This window comes from Callionymus lyra, chromosome 5, assembly GCF_982586985.1.
Source record: "Callionymus lyra chromosome 5, fCalLyr1.hap1.1, whole genome shotgun sequence".
Taxonomy (NCBI): Eukaryota; Metazoa; Chordata; class Actinopteri; order Syngnathiformes; family Callionymidae; genus Callionymus; species Callionymus lyra.
Genome location: NC_141822.1, coordinates 4,762,495 through 4,786,604, shown reverse-complemented (window position 1 = coordinate 4,786,604; position 24,110 = coordinate 4,762,495). Strand labels below are relative to the sequence as shown.

At 37.3% G+C, this 24,110-nt stretch overlaps 1 protein-coding gene across 2 annotated transcripts; it reads left to right on the top strand.

Annotated features, from left to right (window-relative positions):
• Positions 1-6,486: 6,486 nt before the first annotated feature.
• smad4a (SMAD family member 4a) lies at positions 6,487-18,016 on the top strand. Of its 2 annotated transcripts, none has more exons than XM_087790551.1 (11): positions 6,487-6,821; positions 8,939-9,242; positions 9,308-9,476; positions 9,648-9,677; positions 10,699-10,902; positions 11,481-11,588; positions 12,902-12,952; positions 13,054-13,237; positions 13,301-13,469; positions 14,810-14,948; positions 16,865-18,016. In XM_087790551.1, exons 2-11 carry the CDS (start codon positions 9,003-9,005, stop codon positions 17,074-17,076), a joined length of 1,506 nt encoding a protein of 501 aa, XP_087646677.1. In that variant the 5' UTR covers positions 6,487-6,821; positions 8,939-9,002; the 3' UTR covers positions 17,077-18,016. The 2 variants fall into 2 exon arrangements, with proteins under 2 accessions (XP_087646677.1, XP_087646676.1); XM_087790550.1 differs by having other exon boundaries at positions 9,308-9,482.
• Positions 18,017-24,110: the final 6,094 nt, after the last annotated feature.

Genomic DNA, 24,110 nt, shown 5'->3' with positions numbered 1-24,110 from the left:
TATTTGTAAACTTGTAGGTAAGTAATTTTTATGTGTATAGCGCTTTTTCAGACCAGGGTCACAAAGCGCTTAAACAATCAAAACAATATTCAATAAAGTATATATTTTAAAGGTCAAGATAAAACTGATAAAACAACAGGAGTTCCAGGAAATCAAGGAAAAGCCTGAACAAATAACTTGTAAATAATTAATCAATGTGAATCAATAAAGGCTAAGGTTTTAATGCAATAGGACAAAAATGTCTTTTTTTCACATTTAAAATTATTAATAATGTATAAATATATAATATATATTATATATTATATTATAAATTATAATTACCAAAATGAACGATACATTTTTTAGATAACGACTGTAATAATTTCCAATGTTTTCGTTTTTCAGTCGATAAATTACAATTATAATTGTGTTGAATATGTGTAAAGTTGCTGAAGACTATTTACCTGGATATTTACCTGAGTTGTGTCTATGTTGACTTTTTATTTTCTTCCGAAAAGGAACCAAATTTAGCTTCTTTGAAAAAATTTTTTTTTTTCACCAGCAAGAAGATTTTGTTTGCGCGAACTAAGAATCGTTAAAGGAAGATGGTTGTTCCATTCATTGTGATTAAAAAAAAAAATCTGTGACAGAATCTGAACAGTAATATTTATTATTTATAATTTAGCAAATACATTCGTGACCTGAGAACGGATGTAAATGAAAACTTTCCTCGTAGATAAAATGCAAGATGATCCACTGATCATTATATTAAACAGAATCTATAGAACTGTATTACATGAATCAAACATTTTCATGTCTGTATTTAAAGTAAAAAATATTTACTAGTCAATATTTTCAACGTGAGAAAACAAACAGTCTCGCTGAACTTTTGGTCTGAAAAAAAAGCTTTAAAACTTATTTTCCTTTCATATATTTCAGCATCTTAGACAGAAGACGTTTTGAATAAAGCTTTCGGGAGAAATAGTTTCTGTTTTCTTTCAATCAAGTCGAGTCGTGAATAGATGTCATTCGTCTGCATCGGGAGTCGATGTGCGACGACGATCCAATGGGAACGAGTCGACAAATCTCTTGTTTACCCCGAGTTGTTGGTTCCATTGCCAGGTGATCACAGGACTCACCTGACAGTCTTAATCCCCGTCCCTCCGGCGTCACATGCCAGGCGGGCCTCTCTCTGTGCCCACGCCATCACGCCGATAAGTAGGTGTCGGAGCCTGGAGTCTCGTAGGCCGTCACTCGGGACGAGACGCCACTCACAAGTGGCAGCATGTGTGAGGAGGTGGTGTCAGATGCCTGCTCTGCGCTGCCAACAGCCTCTTACCAACCTTCCCCGAGGCCCCGCCCACTTCCCTGCTCCCGGCTGGAGCCCCCCCGCCGAGACCTTATCCAGGCAAGTGTGCGGACGGAAAAAATACGTGTCACGCCGTCACCTCGCGACTGCTGTTAACATCCGGGAGCTGATAACGAAGACGGAATAACGCCGTTGAACTTCTGGACTTGACACGGTCCACTCTCGCGGGGTCACGGAGGTCAAGAGTGCAACGAAGATCTTAGAGTATCAACTGAAAACTTTTACTCACTATTTTAGTTCATGTCACGGTTTGAACGTCTAGTAAATTTTAGTGACTATCTATAATGAATCCAATATACATCTTTTTCATTTTCATAGCAAGATTTCATAGTATTACTCTGCAAGATTTAATAGAATTACTCTGCAAGGTTTCAAAGAATTACTCTGCAAGGTTTCATAGTATTACCCTGCAAAGTTTTGTAGTTTTACTCTGCAAGGTTTCATAGTATTACTCTGCAAGGTTTCATAGTATTACTCAGCAAGGTTTCATAGAATTACTCTGCAAGGTTTCATATTATTACTCAGCAAGGTTTCGTAGTATTACTCTGCAAGGTTTCATAGAATTACTCTGCAAGGTTTCATAGTATTACCCTGCAAAGTTTTGTAGTTTTACTCTGCAAGGTTTCATAGTATTACTCTGCAAGGTTTCATAGTATTACTCAGCAAGGTTTCATAGAATTACTCTGCAAGGTTTCATATTATTACTCAGCAAGGTTTCGTAGTATTACTCTGCAAGGTTTCATAGAATTACTCTGCAAGGTTTCATAGTATTACCCTGCAAAGTTTTGTAGTTTTACTCTGCAAGGTTTCATAGTATTACTCTGCAAGGTTTCATAGTATTACTCAGCAAGGTTTCATAGAATTACTCTGCAAGGTTTCATATTATTACTCAGCAAGGTTTCGTAGTACTACTCTGCAAGGTTTCACAGTATTACTCTACAAGGTTTCATAGAATTACTCTGCAAGGTTTCATAGAATTTCTCTGCAAGGTTTCATAGTATTACTCAGCGAGGTTTTATAAAATAACTCTGCAAGGTTTCATAGTATTACTCTGCAAGGTTTTGTAGTTTTACTCTGAAAGGTTTCATAGTGTTACTCTGCAAGGTTTCGTAGTATTACTCAGCAAGGTTTCATAGAATTACTCTGCAAGGTTTCATAGAATTACTCTGCAAGGTTTCATAGTATTACTCTACAAGGTTTCATAGAATTACTTTGCAAGGTTTCATAGAATTACTCTGCAAGGTTTCATAGAATTACTCTGCAAGGTTTCATAGTATTACTCTGCAAGATCTCATTATATTACTCAGCAAGGTTTCATAGAATTACTCAGCAAGGTTTCATAGAATTACTCAGCAAGGTTTCATAGAATTACTCTGCAAGGTTTTGTAGTTTTACTCTGCAAGGTTTCATAGTATTACTCTGCAAGGTTTCATAGAATTACTCTGCAAGGTTTCATAGAATTACTCTGCAAGGTTTCATGGTATTACTCTGCAAGGTTTCATAGAATTACTCTGCAAGGTTTCATATTATTACCCTGCAAGGTTTCATATAATTACTCTGCAAGGTTTCATAGAATTACTCTGCAAGGTTTCATAGTATTACTCTGCAAGGTTTCATAGAATTACTCTGCAAGGTTTCATAGTATTACCCTGCAAGGTTTCATAGAATTGCTCTGCATGGTTTCATTGAATTACTCTGCAAGGTTTCATAGTATTACTCTGCAAGGTTTAATAGTATTACTCTGCAACGTTTCATAGAATTACTCTGCAAGGTTTCATAGAATTACTCTGCAAGGTTTCATATTATTACTCTGCAAGGTTTCATAGAATTACTCTGCAAGGTTTTGTAGTTTTACTCTGAAAGGTTTCATAGTATTACTCTGCAAGGTTTTGTAGTATTACTCAGCAAGGTTTCATAGAATTACTCTGCAAGGTTTCATAGAATTACTCTGCAAGGTTTCCTAGTATTACTCTACAAGGTTTCATAGAATTACTCTACAAGGTTTCATAGAATTACTCTGCAAGGTTTCATAGTATTACTCTGCAAGGTTTTGTAGTTTTACACTGCAAGGTTTCATAGTATTACTCTGTAAGGTTTCGTAGTTTTACTCTGCAAGGTTTCATAGTATTACTCTGCAAGGTTTCATAGAATTACTCTGCAAGGTTTCATAGAATTACTCTGCAAGGTTTTGTAGTTTTACTCTGCATGGTTTCATTGAATTACTCTGCAAGGTTTCATAGAATTACTCAGCAAGGTTTCATAGTATTACCCTGCAAGGTTTTGTAGTTTTACACTGCAAGGTTTCATAGTATTACTCTGTAAGGTTTCGTAGTTTTACTCTGCAAGGTTTCATAGTATTACTCTGCAAGGTCTTATTATATTACTCAGTAAGGTTTCATAGAATTACTCTGCAAGGTTTCATAGAATTACTTTGCAAGGTTTTTTAGTATTACTCTGCAAGGTTTCGTAGAATGGCTCTACAAGGTTTCATTGTGTAACTCTGCAAGGTTTCATAGTATTACACTGCAAGGTTTCGTAGTGTTACTCTGCAAGGTTTGGTAGTATTACACTGCAAGGTTTCGTAGTATTACTCTGCAAGGTTTCGTAGTATTACTTTGCAACATTTCATATTATTATTTTGCAAGGTTTCATAGTATTACTCTGCAAGGTTTCGTAGTATTACTTTGCAACATTTCATATTATTACTTTGCAAGGTTTCGTAGTATTACTCTGCAAGGTTTTGTAGTATTACTTTGCAACATTTCATAGTATTACTTTGCAAGAGCAAATAAATGAGTCGTCACCAGCCTGTAACAAACAATTCAAGACATTATATGTTTAATTAAAGTGAAATTAAGAATTTAAAAAATGCTTTACTGTCATAAAAATATATTTTTTATTCATTATTAGAAAATAAAGAAATTCTATTTAATCAGAAATTGACTCAATTTAGTCCCCCTGATTCATGTATCATATATTATAATTTAATTATAAAAAAAATACAAAGCATAGGCTCAAAGTATTTAGATTTTATTCCCACTGTTTTTGTATCAGAAATTATACTTTTAACTTGAAAAAAAACAAAAACAAAAAAAGATAAAATAATCTTCACCAGCAGTAACAGACAATAAGAATCAGAAAGTTTTAGAAACACAACTTGGGTTGTTTTTTTTTTTGTGGCGTATTTGTATTTATTTATTTCTGACAGGTCAGACCATTATGTGTATTCTGCTTCTTGGCCGATAGGAGTCGCCAGCGGACCTTTGTTAAGATTGACAGGTGATGAAACTACCTCGTGGACCACGAGACCAGAGTCGTGGTCAGTTGATCGCATCTTTAAACCTCTACCTGTTTTGTCTCTGGTGGCGCCCTCCACTGGACAAGGACAATACTGCAACTTTAACTTTTTGCTCAGTTTATATTTAATTTCAGTGAATTTAATTCCTTAATTCTGTTTTGTTTGTTTCCTATGGAGACGTTTCTGTGTCATAAAAAATTAAATGGTTGAATTAAACATTCATAATGTTGGAACTTTAATTTTTTTTTTCAATAGAAATGTAAAGCATTTGTTTTTAATCATTCAATAATATCTATATTGATAAACATTTATTTTTAATTAAAAACGAAATATTTTTTATTCACATATAAAATAAACTTTTTTTTTTCCTTTATATTCATTATAATTCGTCCAATCATGGTAGTACTATCAAAGTAACACTTTTATATTGTATTCAAAAGGCTACGAATACTAAAAAATATTGAATTCAGAAATATGCATTAATTATTTCAATCATTATATTTAGAATAAAAATTATTTAAAATTAAAATGTAAAAATTGGAATCTTTGAATTCAATGATTAGAAAAAAACAATACTGAAAAGAAATCGAGACGTTGATTTTGGAGTGAATTTAAGATCGAAAAACGTCATTTCAAATAAGAAGAATATAGTTCCCGCTTTTTAATTACATTTTAAACTTTGCTTCAGTTCATTTAACTGTATTTTAATAAATCCAAACTAAAGTGATTGATTGTTAATCATTGAAAGTAAGAACCAGAATTTTAAAATGATCCTGAAAGAAACTGGCAGCCAGTGAAGAGTTTGAAGGATCAGAGAAATGTGAGTTCTTCTACTAGAGCAGCCAGTGAAGAGTTTGAAGGATCAGAGAAATGTGAGTTCTTCTACTAGAGCAGCCAGTGAAGAGTTTGAAGGAGAAATGTGAGTTCTTCTACTAGAGCAGCCAGTGAAGAGTTTGAAGGAGAAATGTGAGTTCTTCTACTAGAGCAGCCAGTGAAGAGTTTGAAGGAGAAATGTGAGTTCTTCTACTAGAGCGGCTCAGAAATTGTATGTGTTTACTAAAGATTAGATAACGATAAAGCTGAGTATGGGTTTAGTACTTAATAAGATAAGAGTTTAATTGAGAAACCTCTCGGAATAACTTTACGAATCATGACCTGGACGAAAAAAAAACCTTCTTGGAAAAGAAGAAATAACTTTTATTCATCTCACAGTGGGAATATACGAAATAGAATATATTTTATAATATTTATAGAAATAATCCTGGAAATAGTTTGATTATTAATTCCCAACAGCAGTAAACACTTTTGACACATGTTACGAACTAATAGTCAAAACTGTATTTTTATATTTTTTATTTCATGTTTGCAGTATTGACGCAAAAAAAAAAAAAAAGTTGGTGTAAACCTTTACTAACAATGGCAATAAAAAATTATTCTGATTATGCTTTCCCTTATTTTCCTTTTAGTGTATATATATATCTGTGTGTGTGTGTGTGCGTGTGTGTGTATGTGTGTGTGTGTGTGTGTGTGTGTGTGTGTGTGTGTGTGTGTGTGTGTGTGTGTGTGTGTGTGTGTGTCTGCAATGTAGTTGCTCGTGGCTGATCAAATCTAATAAAAATATTGATTAAAAAACAGACTTATTTTTTAATGTCATCAATACTTGTTTTAAATTTAAACCTTCTTAATTTGTTTTTGTTTTTTCTAACACAAACTCATTATAAATAATAAACGCGGTGTTCTGAGTAATGACGTCATGAAGTATGGAATCATCGCACGGAAGAAAAAAAACTCCTACCTGACACACATCCTCCCGCGCATGCGCAGTCGTCGCGATGTGGGTGGAGCGCTTGTTTATTTTCGTGGCTTAGCATCGAAGCAAAGCGTGCTGCTGTCACCTCACTTTCTGTCACACATGAGTCAAACGATATAAAAAGCGACCGGCGAACCCCCTCGTCTCTGGACAAAAGGCTTCCAGTGGGAAACTAGAGAGAAATCAGCCATTAAAACAGAATGTTTATGGACGCGCTTTAGCTTTAGCAAAGCTAATAGCGGATGAGCTAGCCAGCTAATAACAGTAGCCCAAGCTAACACTGCTCTACACTTCTTTATTTTTTTGGAGAATACGAGGCATATTTGTCTTCACAAGAAGTCACGACACATCCGGAACAAACCACGGTAAGTTACGAGATCGATTCTCTCCGTTTTAAATCTGATATTTAATCATTTTTTTGGTTTTAATTACCTTTCTTGAGGTTAGCAACGGGATGCTAACATTAGCCGTGCGTGCTAGCTGAGCTAATGCAGAGCAATAATTCAGCACATTAAAATAAGATTTTATACAGTATTCGATTCAATATTCGTCTTTTTTTTGTATATTTAGAATCTCTTTACGTCTAATAATACGAGCGCAAAAACAACATCTTCTGAACAGTTAGGATTCGCCCAAATAGCCAATTTTCAGATTTGCTGTCAGAGGCACATTGTTTTTGATTTTTAATATTCTTCAATCATTTTGCTCATCATCTGGCTTCTTTTATTACAGTGTTTCCAAGGGTTATTAAAAGAAAGTGTTAAAACACATTTATGAAACTAAAAAATAAGGCCTTAATTGACATTAAAATGTTTTCAATTAAATTTAGAAAATTCTTTAAAAATGTCAAAACATGATCACTTAGATTTAATGTTAGTTTTAAATCTTAAAATGTAAGAAAACCCTTATATTTTTTAGTGTTTTATTTTCATATAGTCTAGAAAATGCTTAATCTAAATAAAGATTGAAAATTAATACTTTACAGCTTGGCACGCAATCCAAAGAGCGAACTTACAAAATGTAAAAAGTGTAAATTAAATTTAAATTTTCCGTCCCAACATTTATCTTCATGGCTGAACAGGGAACCAGGCATCGTGTAATTTGTGCAAGACATTCAATTTTTTTTTTTACATTTAAAAAATAAACATTTGGGTAAAAAAAAGGTTTTAAACCTATGTAATTAACGATTTTTTTCATTATTATATTAGAAATGTAGTAGATTGTCAAGTTCGTTTAAAAAATTTAAATTCTTGAATATAAATTACCTTTATCCTTTTCATCCTTTAGCTGTAGGAATACAGGAAATGTCATCATTAAATGCTGAGTTTTATTATGTAAATAACCGCTCATTGTTCACGGTCCACTGCAGATATCGACACTTAAATGTTAATTTTAGACAAACACGATTAAAAATATAACATTTCACTTGACGTGGCCAAGAACAAACGTTGGGTGAACCTCGTTTGACATGGTGTGAAACGTACTGACGATCTGAATTGAGTTTGCAGTTACTGAGCTTATTTAAGTGAACTTAACATGTTCTAAACAAAATATTATCTTGAATAAAATATCATCTAATTATTATTAAAGGTCAAAATTGTTTGAAAAGTGCAGGGCAATACAATCTGGTTTTGCATCTGTTCCCCATTTGCAGCAAACTATAATGAGAGCTACAAAAAAAGGAAAATAAGAATAATTTAATAATAAATCAATTGGTTAAAAAAAAAAAAAGATGAATAAATAAAATGGTAATAGAAATGATTGATTTTGTTTTTTTGACAGGGGCTGATCATTCAGATTTCCATCTTATTTTTTAATTGTCTGATTTAATATTATATGTTGAATCATGTTATGTTGGTTCATTGTCAACACATGAAATCAATGTGTGTATCAGCAGAAACCAATATCGTCCCTGAAACATTATCTTGTACAAAAAGTTGTCCTGAACGAACGGGTCACAGCGTCAAAAACAAAATGGATTTCAAGTGGTTTAAAATTACACTTCAACCGCTCGAACGCACACATGGCAGGTATCATGAGACAACCCCGTTTTTTTGTTGTCGCACACAAAACACGAGCACTCAAAGCATATACGGACGTAGGAAAACCACACAAGCCGATGGTCAGGTACTCGTGTTGATCCAGAGGGAGGAACGATTTTAAAAAGTCGTCACAAATGCACTCGCTTGCTGGGAAGCGCCTCACAAGATCAACACATTGATGCATACTTAACAAATTCTACGTTCTGATCAATGTCATCAGGTAATGGTAAGAATGTTTAGAAAAAGTCACAACATTTAACAAATTAAATGGATGAAGCTTGCAAGAAATTTCACAAACACTTTCCTGGGATTAAGGATGTGATGTGTAAGTGCAATGTAAGAATGCTGTATAAAATTACGTTTTCTGCCAAAATCTGGAAGCTATTTCTAGTGTTATTGACTCGGGATTTACTGGTTTGACTTTTCTCTTCTCACTTTAGGTTGCTAAAGCTTCGACTAAAAAAATAGAGCTAGGAAGCTTTAACCGAGGAACAATAGAGCGAGATGTCAATCACAAACACTCCCACCAGCAACGATGCCTGCCTGAGCATCGTGCACAGCCTGATGTGCCACCGCCAGGGAGGGGAGAGCGAAAGCTTCGCCAAGCGAGCGATCGAGAGTCTGGTGAAGAAGCTGAAGGAGAAGAAGGACGAGCTGGATTCTCTCATCACGGCCATCACCACCAACGGCGCTCATCCCAGCAAGTGTGTCACCATACAGCGCACTCTGGACGGCCGTCTTCAGGTACGGCGGTGTATGAAAAACTGTTCAGGAACCACTAATAAATGAACCTCCTTTCCATACTCAAGGTCGCAGGACGTAAAGGTTTCCCTCACGTGGTCTACGCCCGACTCTGGCGGTGGCCTGACCTACACAAGAATGAATTGAAACACGTGAAATATTGCCAGTATGCCTTCGACCTCAAATGTGACAATGTCTGTGTCAATCCGTACCACTACGAGAGAGTCGTCTCCCCAGGTATTGGTGAGTAACGATGTCTTTTAGGCCCATTAAGGTTTTCTAAAGCTTTTGTTTTTACTAAGAAAACCCAATTATGATAAAATACACACACCCCCCTTAAACACCATGGCTATTTGTTGTGTATATATGGTTTGTTTTCAAGTGATGGTTTCTTTTTCTGTTCTTCAGATCTATCTGGACTGACACTGTCGAGTTCTGGTGAGAGATTTTATTTTTATAGATCATTTCCTTTCATTCATTTTTTTATTAGAGTACAATACATGGTGTCTTTACATGTGTCAATATTTACAGGGAGAAATACTACGAAGAATCAGGGAGTAATACTACTTAAAATCAGGGAGTAATACTACGAAGAATCAAGGAGTAATACTACGAAGAACCAGGGAGTAATACTACGAAGAACCAGGGAGTAATACTACTTAAAATCAGGGAGTAATACTATGAAGAATCAAGGAGTAATACTACGAAGAACCAGGGAGTAATACTATGGAGAATCAGGGAGAAATACTTCCAAGAACCAGGGAGTAATCCTACAAAGAATCGGGGAGTAATACCTCGAAGAATCAGTGAGTAATACTACAAAGAACCAGGGAGTAATACTATGGAGAATCAGGGAGAAATACTTCCAAGAACCAGGGAGTAATCCTACGAAGAATCAGGGAGTAATATCTCGAAGAACCAGGGAGAAATACCTCAAAGAACTAGGGAGTAAAACCTTGAAGAATCAGGTAGTAATACTACGAAGATTCGAGATTAATACTATGAATAATCAGGGAGTAATACTACGAAGAACCAGGGAGTAATACTACGAAGCATCAGGGAGTAATACTATGGAGACTCACGGTCTGGTCTGTCTTCTTAGTTTGCCAACATTTGCACAGATTTTTGAGCGATGTGTACCACATATAATCTGTTCAAGGTCAGTAAGATTTAAAGTGCACCTTTTAGTCTGAAAAATACTGTAAATAATGTTCTGTGATTTATTTGTTGTATTGGACATATTTAAAGTGGCTCTTCAAGTTTTTTGTTTGTTTTTGGAAAAGCTTTGCTGTTAATGGGATTAAGACAGAGGTGTTTTAAGACGGAGCCCTCTGGTGGTCATATAGCGCAACTGTGATAGAAAGTTGTTTGGAAGCGTTGGTTACTTGTAGAAAAAATGTAAACGTTGATACTGTGGTAGTAGAAAATGACTTAACTTTTTAAAAATTATTTCCTCCAGGACCACTTATGGTGAAGGATGAATACGACTATGACAACCAGCAATCTCACTCGAGCACGGACAGTCACCTGCAAACGATCCAGCATCCTCCGTCGAGACCGGGCCCTCAGGAGCCCTTCAGGAGCCCGGCTCTGCTTCCTCCTGCGGAGGGAAGCAGCTCCGCCTCCACCTCGGCTTTCTCCTCCATCAGCGCTGGACCCTCAAGTGAGATGCTGAGCTATTTTAGTTGTTTTTGGTCGAGTTGAACATTTCAAACGACGAAAGTTTGTCGTCGTTTTTTAAGCATTGAGTTAATTTGACTGAAATCAATAATGTATATATTGAAAGAAATATGCATTTTCATTGAAAAGTTTGATTAAAATATTTGAATATTGCCGAAATTAAAGTATTTTCTTACACGTAGTTTGGTATTTTAATCCCAATAATTTAAAGATGACTTGTTCTAAATTCAATACTTTGAATTAATTGCCTTTTAAGTGGCATGCATGTTACATGTTAAAGGCACAGTGACATTTTAAACTTAATTAGTAATGTTTCTGCATTTTTAATTGAAATTATTTTGCAAAGTTTTTGTATCAAACAAAAATGTAAAGCCGGGTACTTCAACTGGTATAAGTTACATATATATTACACAAGTTTTACTCGTATTTCTTCTCAAAACATAATTGATGTTTCACTATAATCAAACAAATAAAAGAGCCTGAGATCAGCTTTTCAACATTTCTTGAATTTCTCTGTATAACCACTAAATCTCACACATTTTTAAATGTTTTAATTCATAGATCCAAGCGCAAACTGGAGTCGGAACAGCAGCTTCACTCCTGCGGTGCCTCCGCATCAGAACGGTCATCTCCAGCACCACCCACCCATGCCGCACTCAGGACACTACTGTGAGTCCAAGCATTGTGTGGTTGTGTTGTGTGTTTTTTTGAGTCCGTGCTTTTGTCGTAAACTCACAGACACTTTGCATGACTGTGTTTTACCGCCTACATATTGATTCTATGATGACATTGATTTTCTGGAATTCCTGTGTTGTTCTCAGTATTATCTTGACCTTTAAAGTATATATTTTATTGAATATTGTTTTGATTGTTTAAGCGCTTTGTGACCCTGGTCTGGAAAAGCGCTTTATAAATATAAATCACTTACTTACTTACTTACTGATATGCAGAGGATTTCTGATTCAGGGAAGATTTTCCCAAAAACTTGAGAAATTAAGTCAAATATTTCCCCCTTTTTAAATGATAACCAGCTAATATGTTGAGAATCTTGATGGTCAAAAAGTCAGTAGAGACTGATTGAAATAGATTGAAAACTAGTTGATCTGAAGTTCTTGGTAGGATAACATAAGGTTAAAGTCAGTGATTTATGCTTGAATTAAAAATATTCTGACTCGTCTAAACTCATTTTGCTTCTGTCCTCATGTCAAACCTAAAGCTTGAATGAAGTTGAAAGATGTTGAGGATAGAAAAAAACAAACAGTTTACCATATTTACGGGACTATAAGTGTCTCTGGAGTACAAGTGGCTCCAGCCATAAAATGCATAATAAAGAAGGAAAAAACATATATATGTCGCACTGGAGTATAAGTTGCATTTTTGGGGGAAATTTATTTGATAAAATCCAACACCAAGAACAGACATGTGATCTTGAAAGACAATTTAAAATAAAAGTAGAGGCAACAACAGAATAATTGTACGTTACGTTACATGAAGTGAGAACCTGGTATGTTAACATAACATATGAAGAGTTATTCAGAGAACTATAGCATAAATAACTAACAAGTTTACCAAACCATCCGTGTAACTCCAAATAACTCTTCATCCTCGTGTCACTTTTAAACAACTAACTAACTCCGGAGGTAGAAGATGCTTCCTCTTCTACGTGGAAATGATCAACACAGGCCTAGAGCGCCCTCTTGTGGTTTAGTGTGAAAATAACATGTGAAATGATATACCGCTAATAATGTGGTAATAATTTCACACATAAGTCGCTCCAGAGTATAAGTCGCCCCCCGGACAAACTATGAAAAAAACTGCCACTTATAGTCCGGAAAATACGTTAATTATTTCAATTGTCGCAGCATATTTTAAAGTCTGGTCTTGTTGTCTGAAGATGACGATGAAGATTTTCTTAGGTTTTGTGTTGCACATATTTTGTATATTTGTTTTGTCTCACTTCTGTGGTTGTCATCCTCTCACAGGGCCAGTCACCAATGAAATTGCATTCCAGCCGCCCATATCCAATCATCCCGGTGAGCTTTGAAAAACTTACGTCGTCACCCGAACACCAAGTTGTCAAGATTTTCATTTGACGCCGTCTGTGTTTTTTTTTTTTTGTCTCATTTCGTGGCAGCGCCAGAGTACTGGTGCTCCATCGCCTACTTCGAGATGGACGTGCAGGTGGGAGAGACCTTCAAGGTGCCGTCCACCTGTCCCATCGTGACCGTGGACGGATACGTGGACCCCTCGGGGGGCGACCGCTTCTGCCTGGGTCAGCTGAGCAACGTCCACCGGACGGAGAACATCGAGCGAGCCAGGTGGACCTCGCTCAGACCACGGTAGCGCGAGTTCAAGTCGGTGACATATCGTCCATGTTTCAGGCTCCACATCGGGAAGGGCGTGCAGCTGGAGTGCAAGGGCGAGGGCGACGTGTGGGTGCGCTGCCTGAGCGATCACGCCGTCTTCGTGCAGAGCTACTACCTGGACCGAGAGGCTGGACGCGCCCCAGGAGACGCCGTTCACAAGATCTACCCCAGCGCCTACATCAAGGTGAGCTAGGAGAACGTGTCGAGGAGGGAGTGACGAGATGTTCTGGTGCACCAGTCCAAACCAAACTACATGTATATTTATATTATATTATTTATTGGTACAAAAGGCTCGATTTATCTTAATTATTTAAGTGTTTGTTGCCCTTCACCTAAACTAATTCCTTTTCCTTCACATCAGTTTTGATCTTATCGTCGATATCATTAACTTCTGCTTCTTATCAAGAAACATCTTAAGACGTTTTTATTTGTTCAGGCTTTTCCTTGATTTTCTGGAACTCCTGTTGTGTTATCAGTTTTATCTTGATCTTTAAAGTATATACTTTATTGAATATTGTTTTGATTGTTTAAGCGCTTTGTGACCCTGGTCTGGAAAAGCGCTATATACATAAAAATAACTTACTTACTTATCTTTATAAATGGAGATATATCGATGTCATCACAGTATTCAGTGGTTGAATTTAACATTTAAAATGTTAACTCTTTGTTTTGCTTTCTGTTTCTTCATGTGTGTTAATGATTTAATTTAATCATTTATATATTGAAAGGTTTTTATATTATGTTATATATTTATATTTTTAATTGAATACTTAATAATGTGGGGATGCATTTGTGTTTCTTTTTAAAATAATTGAATTAAATATTATATTTAATATATTTTAAAAATGCATTTTAATATTTTAGAAATTAACTACATTATTTACACAGTTTGATATTGTAATTCCAATTATTCAAAAATACCCTTTTATATATTTAATTTGTAGTCTTTTGAATTCAATATAAAAATGTTTGTGTAACAGTGTCGCCCTGTTGGATTAAAGTTTGATGTTAATGTTGGCACTATTTTTATATTGAATTCAAAAGACTTTGAGTTATAAGGGATTACATTTAGAAATTAATTTCAAGTTATTTTACTTAGAATATTAGGTAAGTAAGTAATATTTGTAGAGCGCTTTTCTAGACCAATCAGAATTTATTTGTTTTATTCAATTATTAAGTAAGTAATTTGTATTTATATAGCGCTTTTCCAGACCAGGGTCACAAAGTGCTTAAACAATCAAAACAATATTCAATAAAGTATATACTTTAAATAAAGAATTTATATATTTTTTGTAATGAATTTAAAAGTAAGTAAGTAAATAATTGACAGTTATTTGTAAAGCTCCTTTCTAGGTATTTAAGTTGGAAAATTATTTTTTGGATATTCAATTATTAAAATAATTTGAATTATAATAATATTATGTATTTTTTAAAATGTATTTAATAAAACCAATGGTTAAAAATCAACAGAGCATCAGTGTGTGGAACATCCCACCTCAGTTTGAATGTGTTGCTGTGTCTCAGGTGTTCGACCTGCGTCAGTGCCACCGGCAGATGCAGCAACAGGCGGCGACGGCTCAGGCGGCGGCGGCTGCTCAGGCGGCGGCGGTGGCGGGAAACATTCCTGGACCGGGATCCGTGGGAGGAATCGCTCCAGCCATCAGTGAGTTTCTCCAGCGACTCTCGGTGCTCGTGTTGGTGGTGAAGTCCTTCAAACAAGCGGTGATTTTCAATGTAGACAAACATTGTTAATGCAGTCGTTTCTCACCGTAACACCTTCTGCGGGATCACTAATGACCTCTTTACTTATGGTGCCAACAAAACTCCCATGATGCCTTTCTACACACTGTATTTAGTGACGGCTGATTGGATCGTACAATACTGTGTTTAAATTCTACGTCTATGTTGCTGTTCATGTCACCGTGACTGAGTAATTGTTAGTTGTTGTGAATTTAAACCTTATCCGGGTACACGATTACTTGACTCTGGTGTTGTGATAGTGTAGTAACAAGTATATATGTGTAGTATTGACGATTACTTGACTCTGGTGTTGTGATAGTTTAGTAACAAGTATATATGTGTAGTATTGACGATTACTTGACTCTGGTGTTGTGATAGTGTAGGAACAAGTATATATGTGTAGTATTGTCCAGTACTTGACTCTGGTGTTGTGATAGTGTAGTAACAGGTATATATGTGTAGTATTGTCCAGTACTTGACTCTGGTGTTGTGATAGTGTAGTAACAGGTATATATGTGTAGTATTGTCCAGTACTTGACTCTGGTGTTGTGATAGTGTAGTAACAAGTATATATGTGTAGTATTGTCGAGTACTTGACTCTGGTGTTGTGATAGTGTAGTAACAAGTATATATGTGTAGTATTGTCCAGTACTTGACTCTGGTGTTGTGATAGTGTAGTAACAAGTATATATGTGTAGTATTGTCCAGTACTTGACTCTGGTGTTGTGATAGTGTAGTAACAAGTATATATGTGTAGTATTGTCCAGTACTTGACTCTGGTGTTGTGATAGTGTAGTAACAGGTATATATGTGTAGTATTGTCCAGTACTTGACTCTGGTGTTGTGATAGTGTAGTAACAGGTATATATGTGTAGTATTGTCCAGTACTTGACTCTGGTGTTGTGATAGTGTACTAACAAGTATATATGTGTAGTATTGTCCAGTACTTGACTCTGGTGTTGTGATAGTGTAGTAACAAGTATATATGTGTAGTATTGTCCAGTACTTGACTCTGGTGTTGTGATAGTGTAGAAACAAGTATATATGTGTAGTATTGTCCAGTACTTGACTCTGGTGTTGTGATAGTGTAGTAACAAGTATATATGTGTAGTATTGTCCAGAACTTGACTCTGGTGTTGTGATAGTGTAGTAACAAGTATATATGTGTAGTATTGTCCAGTACTTGACTCTGGTGTTGTGATAGTGTAGTAACAAGTATATATGTGTAGTATTGTCCAGTACCTGACTCTGATTTTGTGATAGTGTAGGAACAAGTATATATGTGTAGTATTGTCCAGTACTTGACTCTGGTGTTGTGATAGTGTAGTAACAGGTATATATGTGTAGTATTGTCCAGTACTTGACTCTCGTGTTGTGATAGTGTAGTAACAAGTATATATGTGTAGTATTGTCCAGTACTTGACTCTGGTGTTGTGATAGTGTAGTAACAAGTATATATGTGTAGTATTGTCCAGTACTTGACTCTGGTGTTGTGATAGTGTAGTAACAAGTATATATGTGTAGTATTGTCCAGTACTTGACTCTGGTGTTGTGATAGTGTAGTAACAAGTATATATGTGTAGTATTGTCAAACCAAAATACGTCCAAACATCAGCATAGATGCTGGACTCACTGTATCCTCTCGTCCTCAGCCATCTCATAAGGTTCTATTGTTCCTATAGCTGTGGAGAACGTAACAACTAGTGCCATCTAGAGGCCGGAATAAAAAAACAAACACTGTGAATATTTAAATTGTAAATTAGAAATAAAAAATATTTTCCAGCAACATAATACAGCAGCTCTTGTTTGACGTTCATTGGACATGACTTCCTGCCGCAGGTCTGTCGGCGGCTGCAGGCATCGGCGTGGACGACCTGCGCCGCCTCTGCATCCTGAGGATGAGCTTCGTGAAGGGCTGGGGGCCCGACTACCCCCGGCAGAGCATCAAGGAGACCCCCTGCTGGATCGAGATCCACCTCCACCGAGCCCTGCAGCTGCTGGACGAGGTCCTCCACACCATGCCCATCGCTGACCCTCAGCCCCTCGACTGAGACCCCGACTCTTGTACAGAGACCAGGAGACACAAACTTTCACTTGGAAATACTTTGGACCGGCAGAGACCCCTCGAGCAGGACCGGATCCACGGCAGGGGGCTGGGAGGGGGCGGGGGGGCCCGGACCACCAGGAGTTATTGTTTACTAGAGTCAAAAATCATCTCTACAGACGACGACAACTCAGAGGAGCACGTGAGTCGTTTCCTTCATTGAAAAACTATTTATTACACAAAGATTCTTCTTCACCATCACGAAAATCTCAATATTTTACGTCACAAATTCATATCCGAGTCGTGTTTTTGACGGAGTTGAACCTTGTGAAGGTTCTGTACGTGTAAATATATCAAGTGTATCATCGAGATCCTGATCCCACACATCGAGTGTCGCTTATTTGGATCCAAACTGTAAAAAAAAAAAACGCACAAATGTTTGTTTTTCGATGAAGAAACTTGACTTTGTTTCTCGCTCAAATGTTTTCGCTCCGAAAGGGAATGAAGTTTGTCGTCGTATGAGGTTTTAAAAAAAAAAAAGATGTTTAATGGGATGCAAACTGCCGGGTCGCAGGCCTCGTGCGACTCCTCCGGGTCCCGGTCCTGCTCGGATCAGGATTTAAATGTCAAGAAAAACAAAAACGATTCATCGCTCGCGCGAGACTGACTTTTATTTTGTTTTTAAAGTTTCTATTCACTGCTTGAATACTTTTAACTTCTCAAAGGTCAAAGATTAAAACTCATGTATAATGATTTTTTGAACTATTCTAAAGAAAACATGGGAAGATTTTGCGTATCTTTTTGTAACCATTACGTATTTTAAACTTAGACGCAACACGTTCTGTCCGATAGCACTTTTAATTTAACTAGTCGTCGTAGTGAGTCGCGTGTTCGTCTCGAAGATTCTAGAGGAACTCGTTTACTCGGTGGAAGTGTTTACGGCGGCGGTCCACTCTTGAGGGGGGGGTTCTAGGGGGGTCTGGGGGGCACTTTGAGGTGGTGTTAGCTTCACCGTGTAAAGTATTCGAGGCGTCGGTTTCCTTCGCACGAGGCCACAGGAAGTGGAAGCCATACGGAGGCAAAAACACGCTTCCGTCTCACGTCGACATTTGGGTTTCGGCCTCGACTCGTACGGAAGTAAATCAGTGACACGATTTCTATATTGAAAGGTTAGTCAATTATATCTACGTTTTTATATTGAATTTTAAAAAAAAGTCTATGAAACTGAAACAAATATTCAGAAAATGTATTTTTTGAATTCTATTATAACAAAATCGACCTTTTAATACAGAAATGATTGAATTTAATTATTTAAAAAGAGTAAAATAAAAAGGTTTGAGACGTTAAAACTCACTCGTGTCACTGATGTACTTCCAAAGTTTGCCGTTTACTTGCCGCAGTATTTTATACTTTTGCTACATCTTCGAACCACTCGTGGTTTTAAAAAAAAAAAAAAAGCGGCTTCTGTGTGATTTAGACGTCGGTTCTGGTCCACGCGGTGATGTCACACTTTTGGATCCGGACCCGACGTAGTGTTTGTGAACGAACGGTTGAATAAAAGTTAATCATGGACAAAAAAAAACGATTCTTTTTCGACTGGTTTAGTTTCTTCTACTCATCGTTTTCAACGACTGTAGATCTCGACTCATCCCTCGTTTGTCGTCTTGTTCTTCTCTCTGTCTTCACATCTTTTTGGAGGTGCTGATCCTCATCAGTGAAACACTTTGGTTTGGACCAGGATAGTGAACCAGGATCAAGTTAAAGACCTGGGTTGAGTTTTTCACATGGAAAAAAACATAAAATCTTAAAGTGATAGAATCAAAACTTCACTCATTTCTACTCTCATGTCGATTTATATTGGTTTTCTTTTTTTTTTTTTAGAGTTCTGGACAAAAATGTTTGTTCATTTTAATGTAGCGACTGGAGCTCAGTTGTCTTCATCTTCGTCCAAAAAGACACTATTACTACTACAAAAAACATTCAAATATACTGCTCGTCTGTAACGACTGAAACCTCCACATGAGAGAAGAATTGATCCGAAAAGTATTTAAAATATATATATATATATATATATATATATATTTTAATAACTTGTATAATTCAGATATTGTATTTTGTAATTACATTTATTAACAAGATTTATTTTTAAACGGTTTTATATCTTCTATATTTATGTTCATATTTTCTAAATGTTATACAATTTAAGCTTTTAATTGAAATCAAAAATGTAAAATTTAAAAATAATTTTTATTTGTAGACTTTTAGATTCAATATAAAAATGTTGTGTCTTTGTGATTGGCTGAAGGTTCGATCCAGTATCTCTGTGCTCTGTTGGTTGTGTCTGGCGACTCTATTATACCAACATTTATATTGAATTTAAATGACAAACGAATGTTGAAGTATTGATTTAAGCTGTTTTATTTTGAAATATTTGGTATAAGTATATAAAATTGCACGTGTAAATCTCTTTTTAAATGTAATTATTCAATTCAATATCGAATTAAATGATCAAAAACAACAATTTGACTCTTAAACGTTTCAAAAAACGAGTTTGAACCATGAATATTGAATGAAAACGATACGTTTGAAGGACGAGAACGAAGGATCTGGAACAAGAAAACGTTTATTTACTGCAAAGACGAGTCACAAATCCTTAAGAAAACAACACTAGAGAAGAAGCTGAGCCTGAGCCGAGATCTGAAATATTCAGAAAAGAATCCAAACTACACGTGTCTTCAGTCATTTCTAAAAACCCAGCAACACGACACACACTAAAATCATAACATCTTTAGAAATATAAAAGTCCACTTTTTTTTTTTCTTTCTTTTTCTTTGTTGTAAAATACACGTTACAAACCGTTTGCCGAAGGAAAGATGAACAGGCACACAAAGAAAGTCACGTGATAGTTGTGTGTGTTTTATATATATATTAGTTCAGATACTTTACATCATCGGGAAGAAAAAAAAAAACCCACCGAAGCGAACGTGTATAAAGTTTACGGAAATGACGAGTAGAAATAAATATATCCATCTTGATATGTACAGATGTTGCTGGAGGAAAAGATGGCGAATGCTTGTGCTTGCATCAGAGCGTGCTACGGCGGCCACAACTCACGAGACGGTTCCATGGCACTTGAACATCCAAAGGTACAAAAACGGGTCACGGCAGAAGGAAAAAAAAAAACAACCCCGAAAACCCCCCGAAAAAAAACAATCACTGATAGTTTCTATACAATACAAAGCTGTTGTTTTTTTTTTTTTTGAGATCGTCGCGTCCTCGTCTCCTCGTGTCGCCGCCGACCCTCGGCTTCAAGGCACTGGAGTCTGACCGGGTCAGAGCGGCCGCCGCGTCCGAACCAGCGCACGAAAAGCTTCTTTTTTTTTGTTGTCTTTTTCAAAGTTACAAAAACAGTTTTTTGTTTGTTTGTTTCTAAACGTGTGTTGGCAGCATCAGCGTCGGTCCAGTGTTGATTTGAGCAGCACGTCGAAGAGTCCAGAGAGCACTTATGATCCCAAACAAAAGCAGTCGAACCGTTTTTCACTCGAGGCACGAAAAGAACTCGGGGTGTGTGTGTGTGTGTGTGTGTGTGTGTGTGTGTGTGTGTGTGTGTGTGTGTGTGTGTGTGTGTGTGTGTGTGTGTGTGTGTGTGTGTGTGTGTGTGTGTGTGTGTGTGTGTGTGTGGGGGGGGGGGTCTGAATCCTGACAATCATTTGTAGAACAAACATTTCAGCGACGCTACTACGTTTTTACTCCTCGACACAAAAATGACGGCACTTTTTTTTTAGTTAAAAGTTCAAAAATTTGAACATTTTCTGGTTCAATTCTGAGGTGGAGGTTCGATATTTTTTATACGATATTTAGACGTTTTTTTTGTTCGTTCCTTTGGTTTGAAATGCAACATTTTTAAAAAACTTTTATTTTTTGAAAGCGTTTAATTTTCAAATTAATGTAGAATTTTTTTTTTTAATTATTGGAAAATCGCCTTAAACGTCTTAAAAAAATATTGAATTTACAAAACAATCAATTATGGAAAAAAAAAAACACTGAAATGTGTGAAATTTTTAAAACCTCGGTGTAACTGATTTTTCGTCGATCATTATTTTAACGATGATCTTCACTACGCGAGTGTCACGTGACATATTTGGCTAATTTTTCGATAAAGTACTGAGACTTTTTGAAGAGTTTTGAAGACAATTTTTTTTCTCCTTTTGCACTTTTAAATATTTGGCAACCGCACTATTAGCTTTCACGACAGTGCAGTTACTCATCTTGACACCGGGGGAGCCAGAAACAAGTGTTTTAAACCTGCATATTGTTGCTTTAACAATAAATAATAAAAAAAAACAACTTAATATTTTCTTGTGTAACGAGTCGTAAACATAAATCTGTGTAATTAATAATGTAATCTTATTGTCAAAGTCTGAATTAAATACTTATGTAACGTTAAATGTTTGAGATCAAGATCAATATGATTTGTTTTGGACAAAGATCATTATTTTCTGCAAATTTTAAAATAAAAAATGTTGGTTTTTATTAAAAATTGTTACCTTTGACATGAGTTCAGAGATACTTCAATCCATTAAAATAACATTATTGTCAGAGTAAACGTCTAGTACTTGATGTAAAAACGAAAACTTCAAACAAACGAGTAGGTATTTAAATCCATGAAGTTATTTGTAATTATTTCATTAAGATTGTGATCGTTTTCCTACATTAGATTTAACATAAATTTCGGTGTCGAGGAGTAAAATCGCAGTAGCGTGGACGTGTCTCGTAAAAAAAAAAAAAGTTTCACTCTCAGTTCTCTTCGTCACGAAAAAACACAATAAATATCAATAAATAAACACTCGAGCAGAAAAGAAGGCGCACAAGAAAAAACATGACGAAAATTCTTCCTTTACAGAGGATTAATCTCAAAATTTGATAAAAAAAAAAGGCTTAAGACAGTTCAAGTATTTCTCTACTGGATGTTTAGCCCCGCCCCCCTCCCGCAGCTAAGCCCCGCCCCCTTCACAGTCTAGCACTACCCACAGCGGAGCAACAAATATATGTTATATTTCATTTACATTTATATAGATCTATAAATCTCTTTGAAAAATATCTGCTTCGTGTCTGTACAAAGATTCCAGACGGAGAGAGACAAGTGTGTGTGTGTGTGCACTACGCCGGTGTGTGTGTGTGTGTGGGGTGTGTGAGTGCTGCACAGGTCAAAAGGGCTGGCACCACTGGTCTGAGGTAGGGTGACTGATGGACACACACACGAGCGCACACTCAAGTACACACTCAAGTACACACAACATTCATCGTCCGCACGCGACACGAAGGCAAAGAATGTCAGCGTCGGCCTCCAGGGGGCGACGTGCGGGGCAAGGCTAGAGACCATGATTCACAAAAGGAGACGACAGTCGGGAAAGAACGGAACCGTGAAGCTGCCGAGTCGACACAGATCCAGCGGCGGCGGCGCTGCATCAGAGAGGATAAGGCACTGAGATAAAGCCGAGGTACATGAATCCAGAACGATCCTTGCGTCTGATGGTTTCAGTCCTTCAGGATTAAATACATTTAAGACAGAAGCGCTGGTTCGCTGCGTGGTTGACTCTAGTGGTGAGTTGATGAAGCTTCATGAACCATTATCTTCAGAACCGTTAGTGTCGGGTTTGTGTATGTGTCGGGGTGGTGCGTTTGTTTCTGCGTATGTGTCACGGTGGTGTATTTGTGTCCGGGTGGTGCGTTAGTTTCCGTCGAAGTTTCAGGGTGGTGCATGTGTTTCCATTTGTGTCGGGGTGGTACATTTGTTTGTGTGTATGTATCAGGGTGGTGCGTTTTTTTCCATGCACTTGTCGAGGTGGTGTGTGTTTGTGTTTCGGGGTGGTGCGTTTGTTTCTGTGTATGTGTTTCGAGGTGGTGCGTTTGTTTCTGTGTATGTGTCGGGGTGGTGCGTTTGTTTCTGTGTATGTGTCGGGGTGGTGCGTTTGTTTCTGTGTATGTGTCGGGGTGGTGCGTTTGTTTCTGTGTATGTGTCGGGCTGGTGCGTTTGTTTCTGTGTATGTGTCGGGCTGGTGCGTTTGTTTCTGTGTATGTATCAGGGTGGTGCGTTTTTTTCCATGCACTTGTCGAGGTGGTGTGTGTTTGTGTTTCGGGTGGTGCGTTTGTTACTGTGTATGTGTTTCGGGGTGGTGCGTTTGTTTCTGTGTATGTGTCGGGGTGGTGCGTTTGTTTCTGTGTATGTGTTTCGGGGTGGTGCGTTTGTTTCTGTGTATGTGTCGGGCTGGTGCGTTTGTTTCTGCGTATGCGTCGGGGTGGTGCCTTTGTTTCTGCGTATGTGTCCGGGTGGTACCTTTGTTTCTGCGTATGTGTCGGGGTGGTGCGTTTGTTTCTGCGTATGTGTCGGGGTGGTGCGTTTGTTTCTGCGTATGTGTCGGGGTGGTGCGTTTGTTTCTGCGTATGTGTCGGGTGGTACCTTTGTTTCTGCGTATGTGTCGGGGTGGTGCGTTTGTTTCTGCGTATGTGTCGGGGTGGTGCGTTTGTTTCTGCGTATGTGTCGGGGTGGTGCGTTTGTTTCTGTGTATGTGTCGGGGTGGTGCGTTTGTTTCTGAGCATGTGTCGGGGTGGTGAATTTGTTTCTGCGTATGTGTCCGGGTGGTACCTTTGTTTCTGCGTATGTGTCGGGGTGGTACCTTTGTTTCTGCGTATGTGTCGGGGTGGTGCCTTTGTTTCTGCGTATGTGTCGGGGTGGTACCTTTGTTTCTGCGTATGTGTCGGGGTGGTGCGTTTGTTTCTGCGTATGTGTCGGGGTGGTGCGTTTGTTTCTGTGTATGTGTCGGGGTGGTGCGTTTGTTTCTGAGAATGTGTCGGGGTGGTGCCTTTGTTTCTGTGTATGTGTCGGGGTGGTGCCTTTGTTTCTGTGTATGTGTCGGGGTGGTGCCTTTGTTTCTGTGTATGTGTCGGGGTGGTGCGTTTGTTTGTGTTTCTGTGTCGGGGTGGTGCGTTTGTTTCTGTGTATGTGTCGGGGTGGTGCCTTTGTTTCTGTGTATGTGTCGG